Source organism: Halictus rubicundus, chromosome 15, assembly GCF_050948215.1.
Source record: "Halictus rubicundus isolate RS-2024b chromosome 15, iyHalRubi1_principal, whole genome shotgun sequence".
Classification (NCBI taxonomy): Eukaryota; Metazoa; Arthropoda; class Insecta; order Hymenoptera; family Halictidae; genus Halictus; species Halictus rubicundus.
Window position 1 is genome coordinate 2396764 of NC_135163.1, and position 16552 is coordinate 2413315.

Consider the following 16552-nt stretch of genomic DNA (forward strand, 5'->3'; position numbering starts at 1 on the left):
ATATTTGTAAAATTGAAATAGTTGCGAACACATCACGGGCTTCACAAAGTTGACTGCTAGAAGGTACTGAATATGTATTACTAAAAATCATCTTTCTTCTGAACAGTTTTAATCAATAAATGTAATCGATAATTACATAAAATCAATTTCTATAATACGTATTATACACTAAAATAGTTTTACATTTTTTATATAGAAATTATTTGAGTTGTATAAAAGTGAATTATGAAGTTTACTAACAGTTTAAATGTATAATAAATGCAAAACTACAACATAAACACAAAGCAGGCACATACTTCTGTTCTTGTGTGCATTAACTCTAAAATCTGAATCTGTTAACAGTACTTATATATGTTTACTGAAACATACAATACATGTCTACATGTCACTTATAAATAAACCTCTAATTTCTTGAAGAATACGTTTACTTAAATACATTCTTTGTACCAAGAAGGTACAATATAGAGTAAAAATAATTTCATTTTCATAATTATCATTATTTTATATAAATTCCAAATCGATAAGGATTCGACGATCTTGAACTTCATTGCAAATTACCTAATTCCTTAATAATAATTAATTTTTTAGTATTTCCCATGCATCGTCTTCCAATTTTGAATCCCAGTTTGGTGTATTACTATCGGCACCAAAGTTGATTAGAACTTCTTCTTTAACTTTGTCTTTTGATTTTCTTGTAGTTGGCTTAGCATCTGTTACTTCCTCCTTAGTCTGTTTTGTATCATTACCCCAATCCCATTCACATACTAATATATTACTCCTAGAATTGAAAGAAAAGTTCCTAAATTAATTCAATTTTTAAGGTATATATATACATATGCAATGGATTGTGTAAGTGCAACAAATATTTTTTCATTAATTTACTTTGACTGTGAAGTCTTCATTAAAGATGTTTTTTCTGTAGAGTACGATTCAACTTCACTGTTCTGATACCTAGTAGACGAACTTTGATAATTTTCTTTAGAGTTGTATTGATTTTGTTCCATTGAATTTGTTCCCCCAATATCACCCCATCCTCTTCTTCCCAAATCTCCAACCTGCACGATAAGTATGTAATAACAATGCGACTAATAAGTTATCCATCTAAGATGAAGAAGAATATAAAAAAACAGTTCAATCATATCTATTTAGCTATCTACCTTTGCAGCTAAATTATTAACTTGAGCTCCAACATCTTCCAATAAAGTACCATCGCGAACCTAATGAAAATAACATAAAAAAAACTAAAAGATGAATAATAACTGAAAGATACTGTCGCATAACATATACTACTAAGCTACAGTATATGCATATTTACGAAGCTGAAATTATTATTGTGAAAATATATATTAGCAAAGGGTATGATAAATGAGTGTACTAAATTAATTTTTTCACTGTTGTTGTATCATGTATGAAATGTGCAAACATTACTCATTAAATGCAAACATTGGTAACCCAAAGAATTTGGTGGTAAGGAATTAATTGTTTGTCAATGCAAAATAATATTTTAAGCAAGCATTCAGGAACAATAAATACATTTGATTACCCCTATTATTAATATCTACTTTGTGTACCTTTTGTGTTGCCAGTTCTCCAATTCTAATAGCATTTTCTGTAGCTTTGCTTGCTATTTTTGTCGCAGATGAAGAAAATATTGACCATCCCTACAATTTTTAGGCATTGATAATAGGTAATTGTGTGTGTGTGTGTAGGGTGTTTGGTAATAGATGGGAAAAAATGTAATATGTGATCCTTTATGACAAAATTATTAACAATTAAACAGAGATTTTGAATTGTTAATAATTGAAAGACATATCTTGTATCATCTTGTATCATCATGAAGAATCATCCCTTGAATTGCTTTTCACCTATTACTAAACATCCCGTATATGTTTATAAATAGAATAAAGTATTGATATTTTAATCTTTACGCTTGCTAAAGAAGACACTGCGGTGTCAAAAAATTCTTGTGATGTACTTCTAGATGGTGGATCCATTTGATAACCGAACCCTCCATACTTACCACCTTGATTGGGTGGAACATTACTGCAAAAATATTGATGAATGTATGTATTAACACTTTGAGAACAGATTTTAATACAGATGTAAGTATTAATACTTACTCAGGGCGATTGGCATTTTCATTTTGTTTTTTTGCAAAGAAAGCTTCAGTTTGAGCTTTGCAACTGTTTGAATTGAAATTCTGATAAGAACCAGACGTATCGTTCTGATAAGACTCTTGTTGATTGGAAAAGTATGAAGTAGGTTCAAAATTTTTGGCAGCAGAAGTAGTTGGACTCCATTTCTCTCCTTGAGTTAATTTTACAATCTACCAATTGTATTCATAATTCTTTACATAGAATTAATTTTAATTGTGTTTAATTCAATTAATATCATTCAAATATATTTACCTTATCTCTGTATAATGCTGCTGCTTTCGTATTATATTTTTGTGCTATAGACATGCTATCGTCCCAATCTGGTTGTGATTCAAAGAACTCTCGAGCATTTTTATTTCCACCAACTTTCATCTTTTCTAATTCTAAATCTTTCCATTTGTCCATAGAAATGGAACGAACAAATGATAAATGGACACCAAGTCCCCTGTGTTTACCTGAACATTCTAAGCAAATCCATATACCATATGTAACAGATACCCATTGAGGATTATGTGTACCACATTCAAAACATTTCTATAAAAAGACAAGATGCAATAAAATGAGCATATGGTAAAGTGATAAATGAATTAAATGGATATTTTACATTGTTCTCATCTTTAGGCTTTAATTCACTTAAAACTCTCCGAGTTCGCGGACTGGCCATAATTTTTGTCACCAAGAATTAACTCAAATCGAGTTTAATACTTTTACTATTAGAATTAAAGGTCCACTCTATTACACTTGCTGCCTTCAACTTCTTAATGAATCCTTCATTACTTCGAATTTTTCTATATATACATACACACACATATATATATATATATATATATATAACAGAAGTAGTTAACCACTTGTGTTAAACACCAATTAGTTGATTTCTGTTTCAAGTTCTACTTTATACAAAATAATAAATATTGTTCATGTGCAGTAAAATTAAATATCGTGTCACCAAATCTGGTGAGACGATCATTTCATGAGATATTTCATAGATGTAGAAAGACCCTCAATGGACGACCACGGACGACTAAAAAATCCTGTATGTGTACTTCCAAAATTTGCCGTTGCTGAGCACTGTGTGCACTGTAGACAATTTGCGTCATGTTTACAACAGTTTACAATATGTATATGCTTATTATTTTACATTATTAACATTGCACATTTTTTGCCTTATTAGCATTGCATTTTGGACTTTGCCGTGGAAGAATATATCCAATGATTTCTCTTCGTCCTGGCCATAAGATATTATCACAGAATAGTAATCTGTGATGTTACCGAGTCGCCAGCCAATAGAAAATAGTGTCATGCTATAAATTATTTGCAGCAGCGAATTATTAACCAATCAGTGTACAGGCAGAGAGAAATTTTTTCATTTAAAGTCACTGCAGTGAAAATCGTACAGTGTGTATCGACGGATATTCCTTATTTTTGTCAACTATCTTTCAATTCTAATTGTAAGATTGCAATCTGCAACCTGAAGTGCATACAATACAAGAGGCAACACTGTACTCTTTTCCATTCCTAGTCTACAAGTCTGCGTATTTTATGAAGAATCATGGCGTCCATTATTAAAGGTGCGGCATGTGTAGATTGATTGTAAATACGTAATTTTTCAGACATACACATTAATGTTAGAATTAATTATCATAATGTTATTCGCGATGTCACATTTTCGTAGACACTGGTGAAATTTGGAGTCGACTTTTTGATCATCGACCATTCATTCAAGGTGAAATCACGTTCTTCCTACGAGAGTTTCAGGTAAAAGATGATTGAATCGATGAAAAGTATTTTTCGTGAATATAAACAGCTGAGTAGATGGAAATCCTTCATATATCACTGTATTAATTGATTATTACGTACGTGTCTTTCAATGAAATGAAATTGTTCATGATATATAACCTATAAATTAATACTGTCAAAAGAAGCAAGTGACTTTCAGTTAAAAAATATTTGATTCTAGTGTTGCATTTTGAAATGAAAATTATAGTAACTACACATTTATAGGAAAAAAGAGGAGATAGAGAAGTGGAACGTCTTTTCAAAATACTTGAATACTCAACTGAACTGAAGGAAAATCAATTGGATCGTACAGAACAACTAGGGGATTGTCACTTGCCTAGTTTAAAAGCAAACGTTGATGTAGCACTGAGCATGTGTGAAAGAGTCCTTCAAAGAGAACAAAGTTTTGATATTGTACTGGTTTTACTTAATAAATTTTAATATAAGTTCAATATTATATTATAACTAAAGTATTAGGATAAGTTGTATATTTATAATTAATATGTATGTTTCATTGATTTAGGACAAAGCATTGGAAGAAAACAGAAAAGTCAGAAAATTAGAATGGGAGAAGTTTGTTAATGATATGAGTGAAAAGTGTGAGAAAGTAAATCAAACTTTTGATGAAAAGGAAGATGAAATAAAAGAATATTACACTGATCTGGAAAGAAAGCTGCATATTGCATAATTATTACTCTATTATATTATAGATAATATTTTTTACTTTGATATAATAGACACATAATATAAAATAATATTGATTCTTTATGTAATGCATAAAACTGTGCCGATAATACTGTTTTGCTTATAATAGAAAGTTTGTATTTGAACAAATAATATAAGAATGCCAGTTGAATCAATTGAGGACCCATCTATTAAGATAATACCAAGTAAAACATTAACAGAATTTGTTACACAAAATGTTAAGAAAACAAGTGATGCTCCGTTGGGTATTATTGCTTTAAAAAAGTCAAGTAAAGACAAAGAAAAGCAGGTTTCTCTGAAACTGGATGATATACGGTGGCTAAACGAATATCTAGAAAATCATAGAAAAACGAAAAAAGAAAATGTTTATTTGCATGAACTCTTAGAAGGAACAGATATAAGATTACCTATACCAAAGGTTACACCAAGAAACCCTGAATTGGAAGCTAGAATAAAAAAATTGAAAGCGCAACAAGATGCTAAAGAATATCAAGCTATGACTAAAAACGTTGACTCTGTTAGAAAACATTTGCCAGAAGATACTATTTCTTACCAAAGTAAGATCTTTAAATTATAATATACATTTTGTGTAAACAATTTTATACATATATATTTTCTTTATTTTCAGTGAAGCAAATAAATAAACAACTTATAGCTGTTGCACAATTTATATTTTCTGTATTAGCTGGCTTTGCTTTCGGATTTATAGGTGTAGAATTAATAGTTGGGAGTTTAGACTTTGGATTTAGATTATTATTGGGCATAATTTGTGCATTAATTATAGCTCTGGCTGAAATTTACTTTTTAGCCCTTAAACTGAACGAGGATGGATATGAGTCAGTATCAACGTCTAAAAAGTTACATCAAGAATAAGGTTCTAAAAATGGTTATTGTACAAGTTTATTCTTCTAAAACTTTTGCAATTTCTATAAACGCTATGAAAACGCAGCAAACTAATTTGTAATGTGTCAATATGTGCATTGGCAAAAATAAATAACAATATAGTTAAGAAGAAACAAGTATTACAAAAGTTAATGCATTTATTTTGCTTTAATACTGAACTAAAGTAGCAAACAGCTTTTTAGATTGCTACAATGTGAAAAATAAATAAATTATTTCTATGTATAAAATCTTAAAATCTACTTGTATATCTGGAGGATCAGGACCACCCAGACCAAATACATATGAAAATTAGGAAATGTCAGAGGGTTCTATGGGTCTGCTCAGGAGCTAACAGCTACGAATCTCAAGGTGGAGGCTCAAGTCCTGCTGTGACCGGTTTCCTCTTTCTTAAAATCTTACATATCTATAAAATACATAGTTTTACAAACAAGAGGTTCTAACGCGAATGAAGATTGTTCTGTTGAGTCCATACAAAAATAGCAAATTTCTAAAACTATCATTTCAAAGTATCAAATATTTGTAAAGTTACATTGTTTATTTGGTAATAAGTCAGTAAGTCTACTTTAAAGAAAGGTTCATGAAAAAATAAATATCTATGGCTCTATCACTTTGTTTCATCTTCACTGTCACTTTTTCCACTGGCTTCGCTTTTGTCACTGATCGAATCACAGTTACCATTTTCCTTTGTATCACTTCCATGATCACTGGTCGATAAGTTGTCGTCTTCTACTTTTCTATCATCACTGTCAGTACAGGAATCTGTGTCTGTTTCACTGTCACTGTCTGAATCTGAGCTACTTTCTGAACTACTATGGGAGTTCTTGGCAGCCATCATTTCTTTGAATTGTTTAACCGTTATTTTTCTCGGCATTATTTCTCTTAAAAACTCCAATGTATCATTAGTCTGTACCACTTCTGCCAAATGTTTATAATCTAAGAAATTTCCTTTATTGCTTTGTAAATGTGCTTCTTCCGTCAGATAATGTATAAATAGTTCCTAAAAAATAGATCCACAAATTGTTTATGAATTTTTTTTATACAAAAAAATATCAAAATTTGGTGTCACTTAACCTCACTTAACCTCAACTCACCGTAGCTTTCGTGACTAAATACAAACCATCTTGCCCAATTGTGTCAACATACGGAGAACTTTTCATAATTGTTTTCACTCTTGACATAGGCAGACGTAATTCTTTAATTTTAACTGGTGATCCTTGTGCAGACATTTTGCTGAAAAATTGTTTTCTTCCAAACTTAAGAGTAAACCACGGTGTAAGAAGAATAAGTAGGTGGCAGGCTGTCTCTAAGCTCTGAAATCTGTAACAATTACGTCTTGTTGTTCTGATTAGCCGCTAGGCGGACTCGTGTTCGGAAGGAAAAATTGTGTCGTTACGGTTTACGAAAGGAAGTTCTTTGTTACATTGTGCACCGTGGTCGGCGGAAATTCAAAATCAACTAATTGACATAGACAAGAAGCTCTCTTTTAGTCAATAGAAGAAATAGGGGATAATTAATCCATGCAAATATTTTATTGTATAGTTTATTTCAGGAAATTATCAAAGCAATACTATAAGAAATAGTTTTAGTACTTATGTAATATTTAGTACCTATATAGAAAGACTTATTTAGAATACTCTAAAACTCTAAATATACTCGTTATCTCCTATTATCACTGACATTACGAAATCGATTTAGCCATTTAATGTTTTTTATTCACATATTATACATAATTGAAAGTAAAAATTTTGGATGAAAAATTTTAATATACATTTCTTAATTCAATATTTTGTTAATGAAATAGGTGATTAATTTCAAACAAGTAAAAACAATATCATATTTATATATCAAAATCACTAATTGTGATATGTGTAGCGATTTCGCTATCGCTTCAATAGTATAATTGAAACTCTAAATTATAATTTTCATTTGTTATTTATTTCCTCTAAACTGTTTATATCATAGCCTTTGTATTACCTTATTTGTTTATTAGACGAAAATTTTAGTTAGTTGTTAAACGCCAACGTTATTTTAAGACTTAAATTTTTCCGTTAAGATTTTTACAACATTTTATACGATACATTCAACAATTTTTGTTAAAAGTGTGAAAATTACTTAATTTAAAATGAAATATGAGAATTTGCACGGATATGTCACATGATCAAACCCTAGTGACATCTTGCAGCAGTGTTTGTTCTGCATTGTGTCTATTTCTTTTTAATTGGCACGTTATATCCGGTTTACTGAAAGTTTGGCTAGAAGACAATTGTTGCATCAATCTGACAATTGGTGACGAGTCAAGGTACATTTAATATTATTCATGTGGTTTATAATTGTCTTGTGCAACTAATCGACATGCAAGAATTACGGATATTGTATTAATTGTACTTTAGTATATAACTACTGAATTAATCGATCAATACGGCACATGGCGGATTCGTGCGAGTAATGTTTCACTATAAAATTTACTGATTGTTCATATACAGCTGTACAAATCGTTGGATCATCGGTTTGTAGACAACAATCTATTTAAAATCTCTGTTTCATTGATGCAATATATGTCTAATTTACGGTTATAACATTCAAGAATGAACTTCTACTCTTCAAGTTTTCAAACATCTGTTTGTCACTTTTAATAATCATTTCTTTTTTTTTTTTGTTTAAATGATGATTTAAATGATTCTACATAAAAATAGATTTATAGATCTGGTAGAGATAAGTAATAATACAAATTTTAATGGTTTGGTAATATGAGGATAAATACCGGAAAGAATATTTTCGATTTTATCTATTAAAATCAAGTGCAATGGCTTTTTTCAAGAAGAATATTGGTGTAGTTGAAATAGAATTTATAAATTACAGGGACAGGTCGCATCATACCAGAATGTCAACTTTTCTTGGGCTTATTAAGGAGATACCTGGAATCTCAGTGGATCGTTTTGATGAAGAAAACTTAGCATCTTCTGTGTTTTTTCTCAGTCATTGTCATTGCGATCATATGAAGGGTTTATCAGATATTTTTTTTGAAAATTTGAATGTACATAGTAAATATCTTTATTGCAGTCCCATTACGAAGGCATTATTAGAAAATAAATTTAATTTTAAAACTTCTTGTGTTAGGACAATAGACATCGAGAAACCTGTTGTCATCGAGTATAATCTACACAATGAAGATAAAATTCTTGTTACTGTAACATGTGTTTCGGCAGGACATTGTCTTGGATCTGTAATGTTTCTTTTTGAAAGAAATGATATATCGGTGTTATATACTGGTGATTTTCGTATTAATCCTATTGATTTTCCAAAGTTGAAAGGTCTACATTATCGTAAAGATTCAAAATTGGTGCCTAGAACTTTTACTAAAATCTATCTTGATACAACTTTTTTGAGTAACGACTTTCCTTCTTTTCCCACTAGAATAGAAAGTATGATTAAAATGAGATATGTCATTAAAAAATGGTTAAATGAAGACCCAAGGAACGTTGTTATTCTGGAATGTTCTGCCAACTATGGTTCTGAATTTCTCTTCGTAGAACTTTCCAAACTATTAAATATGAAAATTCATGTAAAAGATTCTGTATATAAAAGTTATTGTCGAATTGGAGATTTATCCGATCATATTGCAAATGATGCATATAGTACCCTAATTCATGCATGTAAGAGCAAGTTTTCTTCACCGGGTTTATATTGTAGACCTGATGTAAGCAGTGCTAATATTTTAACTATAATTCCATCTGTACTTAAGTGGAGAAAAAAAGATACAAGCATAGTAGGAACATGGGATGACGTTAAAGAAAGAACTTTTAATATATGTTATTCCACCCATTCTTCTTACAATGAACTTACAGCCTTCCTTCAATATTTTAAAGCATTGGAAATATACCCATGTGTAATTAAGACTGAAAGTAAAGAAGATACTTATCATTTATTGAATGAAATAACAAAAAAATCAGACAGAAATATGTCAGTGAAAGAGACATATAAATTAGAATTACCTGATTATAAACTATTAAATAAACCTTCATTCAAGTCTAAATATTTTAGCAGTGATGAGGATAGTTCGTGATAGCATTTAGTATTTATTTTGAAAGTTGTTGATTGTATTAATTCATATATGGTATTGTTATGAATAAGTTTTACTTGTAAATATTAGTTAAAGGTATCAATTTCGAATGATATCATGGAGAACGGATGCAATAGATAATTGCTCCTCCTCTGTTAATAAAGCGAATATGTTCTCTATAACAAAGCTCCTTTATCATAGCCGTGCCTAAAGTACAAGGACACCTATGTAACAGTATACATATGTATATGTATATGAATTGTATAAATTGTATTGTTATTGCATTCATTGTTATACAGTGTTTGTATTTTTTTAATGAAAAGGCTGTATTTATAATAAATATAAATGATTCGAATGTTTTTAATAATTTTATTTTCCATACTTAAAGAGTTAATTTTCATGTTGCAGAAACTTACTTGTACTCTTGTTAAATAAAACAATTTAAAAATGGAAAAATCGGCATTAGCACAAGAGAAAATATGGTTCGACAAGCCATCATATGACAAAGCAGAACGACTATATTTTGAATCAATGGCTAAGGTAAGTGTTGTCATCTGATTCATTAATTTATGTTACTTAATTTGAAAGGGCAATTGCTAACAGGGTAGGGAGATGTTTTTAAACATACAATATATTAGTCACAATGTCATACAATTTTTATAAGAATAGAGTTGTACAAAAACTCTTAGAAATATTTACGAGTATGTTTATAAACAGAAACACTTCAAACTTATGCCCCAAAATCTACAGCTAATGTACATCTTTTCATTTTGCCTTATGTTTTTGTTTTTGTTTTTCTATTAACTGAAAATTAACACTTCTAACATATACTTCAGGGAATATCTGGTGATAGGGAACACTGTTTCTTACCTGCTTCTTACATCACAAGGTGTTGGGAATTTTATTTTTCTCATAAAAACTTAATTCCCTTTAGAGTTATAACATACCTCATGTAATTCACATATCCTTGTATTTTTTTTCCATATATCTTTCTATGAGAAATATATCATATTAGTGTAATAGAAGCATACATATAATTCACAATGAATCTTTTTGTTCAGACATTCATATTTATAGTGGTATAAAGCATATAGTTTCACATGATAGATAACATATCAAAAAATTCAGGGAACTGCATGAAATTTATACTAAAACTATTTGGTTTCTATGCATTTGATTTTGTAGCAATCATAAAAAAATGCATTTAGCATGTAATGGAAATGTGTCCTATTTAGTTGGTATTTTTTGTATTAATTGCAAAATAACGGTTCCCATTTGCATAGCTTAAACCATGTTTCAAGGTCATGCCTCATAAAATAATGGAAAGGTGCTCCTTGAAATCTGAAAATTCTGTAACTAATGACTATGACTCTATTTTGAATCACAACTTACCCCAATCGAAGACAAAGCTTGAGAAAACTAAAGACAATAAATTACTAACTTCTGAAAACATTCCGAATGATACTTCAAAAAATCATAAAACAAATAAGTCTAAGTCGAATAAATATGAGAACGAACACAACACGCAAAAGAATGAAAACATACAAGAAAAGCACAAATCTGAAAGTATAAGAAATAATGTAAAAAAGAAGGAAGTTATTTCGTCAAGTGATATGTCTACTAAACATAACGTAGAAGAAGTAAAAGAGAAAAAAAATAAAGCTGAAACAAGACATAGAAATAGAGGAAAAGAAAGAAATGATACTACGGAAGTAAAAGGACATCTACCATCACACTTGCGGAAGGAACAGCAAGTATGTATTGAGGTGTATGCTGCAATAGATGTTATTTAATTTTTGGTGTGCATTCATGTAATAGTTATAAATTTTTATTGAGTTGATTGCAATATGCATTTTTTTTGCTTAGATTTTTATAGAAATCTGCTCACTGTATTTGAAATATTTATTAAACATTATTCTTTTGTATTATTCACTGTCAACATACAGTGGTCACCATGCAATTAAATACCTCTACATATTTACTATTGCCTTGATTCTCAGCTTATACACATGTTGTATGGGTAAACAACAGTATTATGTTTATAATTACTTCCTTATAATACAACGCTTTGCATGATATCCCCATACATCTGTGCATGTTAGTTTACTGTGAGAAATACATTTCATTTGGGATTCAAATTTATATGTAACAGACTTACATCTAGTAATAACAAACTTTTGTTGTGAACATGTGCAAGTACTTTTTAATATGCTATAAAAGTGTGTGTTGCACCTATTATGTTTTCAATGTTAGCATAAACTATCTATCTCCACTTGGTCAAATGAAACTGTTCATAATAATGAAGTATTGATTTTATTAATGAAGCATACATTGCAATTTAATTTCATTGAAGAAACATGTAATATTTAAAAATGAAATGTATAATATGTATTGGAGCATATTTTGATACAGTTTTAATTTAATTAATCTTATTTATAAATCCTAGTGGAGGTATGATTCTAGATTATTTATAACTATCAGTTTAGTCTTAGTTGATCTTTATTAATATTAGTGGATACAGGAAAATCAACAAACTACTAGTCCAAACTTCTCTGCTGGTGGAAGTTTAGCCATTGAAGTCGCCAAGGCTCATCAATATATTAAAGAATCTTTACAGTATGTGAGTACTGCACCCTTTGCACACCCTTACATAACAAATTTTCTGCTTACTAATATAATATTCGATATTAATACAAATTTATGGGTATACTATATATATAATTACATAAAAGTTATATCATAGCATTTTTATAATACAGTTATTGTGTTACGATTATTTTACAGGTGGACAATATTGCAGTTGTTACAGGACTTATCAACCCGGCTGAAAACATGAAAGATAATTTAGACGGAGGTGAATATTGTATAATGTTTAAATAAAATTACAGAATTCGTCATATTGAACAATTGTTTCAGCAGTTATTGAAGGGTTAAGGAGTGCCATCAACAATTTGGAGAAACGAGTGAAAGTCCTCGAAGACAACTATAATCAAATTTCAAAAGAACAGTCTGACCCACCTCCAAAAGAGTCAGAAAACAAAAAAACAGAAGAAAAAGCTGATGATGACGACGATCTCGAACTGTTTGGTTCAGACTCAGAGGCAAGTGGGCAGAGATAGTGCAAAAAACACTAAGCAGTTAATTCCCCCCCCCCCACAGAATATTTGAGATCATCTTTGCACGACACATTTAATACACTTCATACGTTTTTTCAAGTAGGATGCGGAAATGTACAATTTTATACAATATTTATCAAATATAGTACACCAGATATTCCCAGAATATAAGTACCTTCAGATATATATTTTTCTGTTCATTGCATTACTTTGACACAGACACTATCGTATAATTAGTGAAATTTAAACCGTTACTTGTAGTATGTACTGTAAACTGTTTATATACTTGACTTGTTAGGGAGAAGATGCTGAAGTTGCAAGAATTAGAGAAGAGAGATTGGCTGCGTATGCTGCAAAGAAATCCAAAAGTATGTGGCATCGTCCACGTTAAATTTATATCGTAAATATTTTACTGCATATCTACATAGTAATCATTTTACAGAACCAGCTTTAATTGCAAAATCGAACATCATATTAGATGTGAAACCATGGGGTAGTGATGTTGATATGAAACAAATGGAAACTGAAGTAAGAAAGATTGAGACTGACGGTCTTCTATGGGGAGCTGGTAGGTTGCTAATTTGAAATACATAAGTGAATCACTAATTGATAGTCAAGATACAAGAAATTACTTTTTTTATAGCACAACTTGTTCCCTTGGCCTATGGTATTCACAAACTTCAGATCTCCTGCGTCGTAGAAGATGAAAAAGTTTCAGTGGACTGGCTTACAGAAGAGATCCAGCAAATCGAAGATCATGTTCAAAGCGTAGACATTGCAGCTTTCAACAAAGTATAAAGAAATTAACGAAATTTTTCTTCGTAGAAGATATCTGACGATTTAATTGCAATCAGGCATTGGTCTGTTGTGCCATCTCTTCATTCCACTAGCAATATCTACTTCGACGAATGAATTATTCGTACGTCTTATATACTGAATACGAATGTCCAGAAAACAACAAACGTTTAATCGACGTGTTCCGATTTAAATGTTTGATGTGTCAGGTTATTTAATAAAATAATTCTTACGAATTGTAATCGATAGAGTTTTTAAACTGCGCGGTCGTAAAATCAACATATTCTATATAAAAATATTATAATCTGTAAATGTTAAAAATTGTAATACCGATGTGAAAATGTAAAGAATTCAAGTAACTGAACACTTCACGAAATTATAATACTCAAAAGAAACTCATGATATTGCAAGTAAATGCCAATTACTAGTACCATATTTAATTGTTTGTTTCGGATCATGGTTGCCACGAATAAAAATTATAAATATAATTTTCTGTAATTATATTTTTCCTGTAAAATTATTTTCCGTATAATACATCATAATTAGAATGATTGCTAAAATTAATAATTAATCACATCATTAGTTATTAGATACATGTAATTATAATCATTAACAGTGCATTAGATATACAAAAATTGATTCATATTTTATTTAAAAAATTAATAATACAAGGCACAGTCCTTTACAAACGTTTTCTTTCAGTTCGTACAATTCAAATTAACTGCCATACTAGTCTAGTGCTGCTATCTGGCGTAGAAATGTCACATAACTCATCTTCACACTTGTTCCGTTTCCGTATAAAGTTGTGTTGATTTGATAGCAAATGTGTAGAACAGCGTACCTAAACAAAACATTAATTTTAGACTTCTAACTTTTCCATTAAGCGTGAAAACAAACCCTAATTTTCAAACATGACTATGGCTATGCTGCAACGGAGAGCTAATGTAAGTAAATGAGTTAATATTTAACGTTTACCTCGATGAATACTATCCTAACCTGTGCGTTCACTATTATTCAAAATGTTTCTTCGCAGGTAAGATTACCTCCTGAAGTAAATAGAGTGTTGTATATAAGGAATTTGCCGTACAAAATTACGGCCGAAGAAATGTATGACATCTTCGGGAAATATGGAGCTATTCGACAAATCAGAGTGTAAATACTTTTGAATTTAACTTATAGGTTAAGAAAATACAGCTGGATTAACAAAAATGTATTTTTAGAGGTAATACTGCTGAAACGAGGGGAACTGCTTTCGTTGTTTATGAAGATATATTTGATGCAAAGAATGCATGCGATCATTTAAGTGGTTTCAATGTTTGTAACCGGTACTTGGTAGTTTTATACTATCAAAGTAATAAGGCATTTAAACGAGTCGATGTGGACAAGAAAATGGAAGAAATAGACAAACTGAAGACAAAGTACAACTTAAACGAAGAAAAGAAATAGTTATATCGTTATTTTGAAGTAAGCTAAGTTTAAGTATTATGTAAATGAATTTTTAACTTAACAAACACTTCTGAATTACACGTATATCAAATTTATGTTGTGATTGTATAAATAGGAAGTAAGGTCTATGTACATATGAAGCAGTAAAATTTTATATTCTTTAATTATACATTTGTATTTTGTATGCAGGCTTTTTTATGTAAGAAAAGTACATGTCATATGTTACTTCAATCTATTTAGCTTCAATGAATTCATGTCAGCAATTCTAGAAACTTTATGTACCCTACCAGAGTTTCTCACGTAAAATCCTAGTTTAAAGTATACATAAAAAGACAAGCAACAATAGTCTCTTTACGCTAAAGTAGTGTATACAATTAACACATTGTACACCGGCTACTTTTCGAATACTGAAAACCTGTAAATACTGTTTGAAATAATAATATGTTAGTTTATTTGAACAGCCAAATGATTCTTTTTCTAATTATTTCTTTATTTGAACTTCAAACGAAATTCAAATAATTCACACTTTCCAAAATTCTATGTATGTCGTGAGGTTTATACGATTGGCTACAGCGTTTTCAATGATTATGGGTATTAGCTGCAGCACCGAGCCAAAGTATTGCTCCGAAATGCAATCTGGTGCATAATATGAAACTACTGTTCGCAGATTCTCATATCTCTCCAAATATTCTTATTTTTCCGTTTATTGTGAAATAGAAATAGAAATTTAGTCGTGCAAGTAACTATGCGTTTATTTCCTGCGAAACAAAGAGATACGATTCCCATCGAAGGAAACGAAAAATAAAAACATAAAACGACACGATTCAGGATTCGCGCGTGTCGCTCAGGTAATACAATCGGTCGACTCTCGTTGTTACTAGGTGTTTTGTAACGCGAAGCCTACAGGCTACGGTTTACGTGTCAGGATACTCCGACACTCGATACTGAATGCTGGTGGAAATGCGCGTGTTCGGTGTGTACCGCACCGTGTCCTCGCACACAACGATGCACGCGTGCGCGAACACTCGACACTGACACGTACACGCTAACACGAGCACGTCGCCAGCCGGCTAGTCGGAGGAACATTCGATTTCAGTCGAAAGCGAAAACCCGCTTAGCCAGCCCGTTTGATTGCGTTGCAGCGTGCTGAGACTCGTTTTATATAAAACGCACGCGTTCTTACTGGTGTTTCCTGTTCACCCATTGACTCCGATGTGCTCGATTTCGCGCAGCTGAAACGTAAACGTCATTGTGATCTCCGAAAGAAAAAACAAAATAAAGGAAAGAAACAGATCAGATGTCGTTCGATTGTTGCGGCAGCGGCGAAACCGCTGGTGAGACGTTCACGGATATCCTTGAGAATGTGTCGCGACTCTCGCGTACAGTGTACGCCAGTTTTTACCACGACGTCGGCCAATTTGTGGAAGAATGTTCTCTCCCGTTCCTTGTCGCCGCTATTGTCCTTTTAACAAGCCTGTTCGCTGTATACCACGTTCACGTCACGCCGCCTAGCTCCACCAGACACGAAGAGTAGCGCGATCTTTCGGTGTACCCGCGAGACTATTTTTCTGTCGGCCGTTTCTTTGCGGGTG

The 16552-nt window shown here is 31.1% G+C and overlaps 7 protein-coding genes across 12 annotated transcripts; 5 read left to right on the forward strand and 2 right to left on the reverse strand.

Annotated features, from left to right (window-relative positions):
• Nucleotides 1-89: 89 nt before the first annotated feature.
• Nucleotides 90-3198, reverse strand: Arfgap1 (ADP-ribosylation factor GTPase-activating protein 1). 2 transcript variants are annotated; one of them, XM_076800431.1, is made up of 8 exons: nucleotides 2761-3197; nucleotides 2409-2690; nucleotides 2121-2326; nucleotides 1929-2043; nucleotides 1572-1661; nucleotides 1158-1217; nucleotides 883-1055; nucleotides 90-778 (listed from the first exon to the last, which is right to left on the reverse strand). In XM_076800431.1, the coding sequence occupies exons 1-8, from the start codon at nucleotides 2818-2820 to the stop codon at nucleotides 577-579; spliced, it is 1188 nt and encodes a 395-aa protein (XP_076656546.1). In that variant the 5' UTR covers nucleotides 2821-3197; the 3' UTR covers nucleotides 90-576. The 2 variants fall into 2 exon arrangements, with proteins under 2 accessions (XP_076656546.1, XP_076656547.1); XM_076800432.1 differs by lacking the exon at nucleotides 1158-1217 and having other exon boundaries at nucleotides 2761-3198.
• A 372-nt stretch (nucleotides 3199-3570) lies between these two features.
• Muted (biogenesis of lysosome-related organelles complex 1 subunit 5) lies at nucleotides 3571-4623 on the forward strand. Its single transcript, XM_076800494.1, has 4 exons — nucleotides 3571-3727; nucleotides 3832-3914; nucleotides 4161-4349; nucleotides 4459-4623. The coding sequence occupies exons 1-4, from the start codon at nucleotides 3709-3711 to the stop codon at nucleotides 4621-4623; spliced, it is 456 nt and encodes a 151-aa protein (XP_076656609.1). The 5' UTR covers nucleotides 3571-3708.
• Nucleotides 4624-4779: 156 nt separating this feature from the next.
• On the forward strand, nucleotides 4780-6150 carry LOC143361247 (vacuolar ATPase assembly protein VMA12). The gene is made up of 2 exons (XM_076800492.1): nucleotides 4780-5197; nucleotides 5269-6150. The coding sequence occupies exons 1-2, from the start codon at nucleotides 4780-4782 to the stop codon at nucleotides 5511-5513; spliced, it is 663 nt and encodes a 220-aa protein (XP_076656607.1). The 3' UTR covers nucleotides 5514-6150.
• Chrac-16 (chromatin accessibility complex protein 1) lies at nucleotides 5661-6829 on the reverse strand. The gene is made up of 2 exons (XM_076800493.1): nucleotides 6635-6829; nucleotides 5661-6540 (listed from the first exon to the last, which is right to left on the reverse strand). The coding sequence occupies exons 1-2, from the start codon at nucleotides 6767-6769 to the stop codon at nucleotides 6148-6150; spliced, it is 528 nt and encodes a 175-aa protein (XP_076656608.1). The 5' UTR covers nucleotides 6770-6829; the 3' UTR covers nucleotides 5661-6147.
• Nucleotides 6830-7688: 859 nt separating this feature from the next.
• Nucleotides 7689-14002, forward strand: Eef1delta (elongation factor 1-delta). Of its 5 annotated transcripts, none has more exons than XM_076801524.1 (9): nucleotides 7689-7842; nucleotides 10012-10143; nucleotides 10887-11357; nucleotides 12116-12223; nucleotides 12388-12457; nucleotides 12520-12708; nucleotides 13022-13087; nucleotides 13162-13287; nucleotides 13363-14002. In XM_076801524.1, the coding sequence occupies exons 2-9, from the start codon at nucleotides 10051-10053 to the stop codon at nucleotides 13515-13517; spliced, it is 1278 nt and encodes a 425-aa protein (XP_076657639.1). In that variant the 5' UTR covers nucleotides 7689-7842; nucleotides 10012-10050; the 3' UTR covers nucleotides 13518-14002. The 5 variants fall into 5 exon arrangements, with proteins under 5 accessions (XP_076657639.1, XP_076657640.1, XP_076657641.1 ...); XM_076801525.1 differs by having other exon boundaries at nucleotides 12523-12708; XM_076801526.1 differs by having other exon boundaries at nucleotides 12125-12223.
• On the forward strand, nucleotides 7849-9961 carry Snm1 (DNA cross-link repair protein snm1). The gene is made up of 2 exons (XM_076801529.1): nucleotides 7849-8049; nucleotides 8403-9961. Exon 2 carries the CDS (start codon nucleotides 8425-8427, stop codon nucleotides 9604-9606), a length of 1182 nt encoding a protein of 393 aa, XP_076657644.1. The 5' UTR covers nucleotides 7849-8049; nucleotides 8403-8424; the 3' UTR covers nucleotides 9607-9961.
• Nucleotides 14003-14304: 302 nt separating the features above from the next.
• Sf3b6 (splicing factor 3B subunit 6) lies at nucleotides 14305-15129 on the forward strand. The gene is made up of 3 exons (XM_076800764.1): nucleotides 14305-14458; nucleotides 14548-14666; nucleotides 14735-15129. The coding sequence occupies exons 1-3, from the start codon at nucleotides 14426-14428 to the stop codon at nucleotides 14958-14960; spliced, it is 378 nt and encodes a 125-aa protein (XP_076656879.1). The 5' UTR covers nucleotides 14305-14425; the 3' UTR covers nucleotides 14961-15129.
• The last annotated feature ends 1423 nt before the right edge of the window (nucleotides 15130-16552 follow it).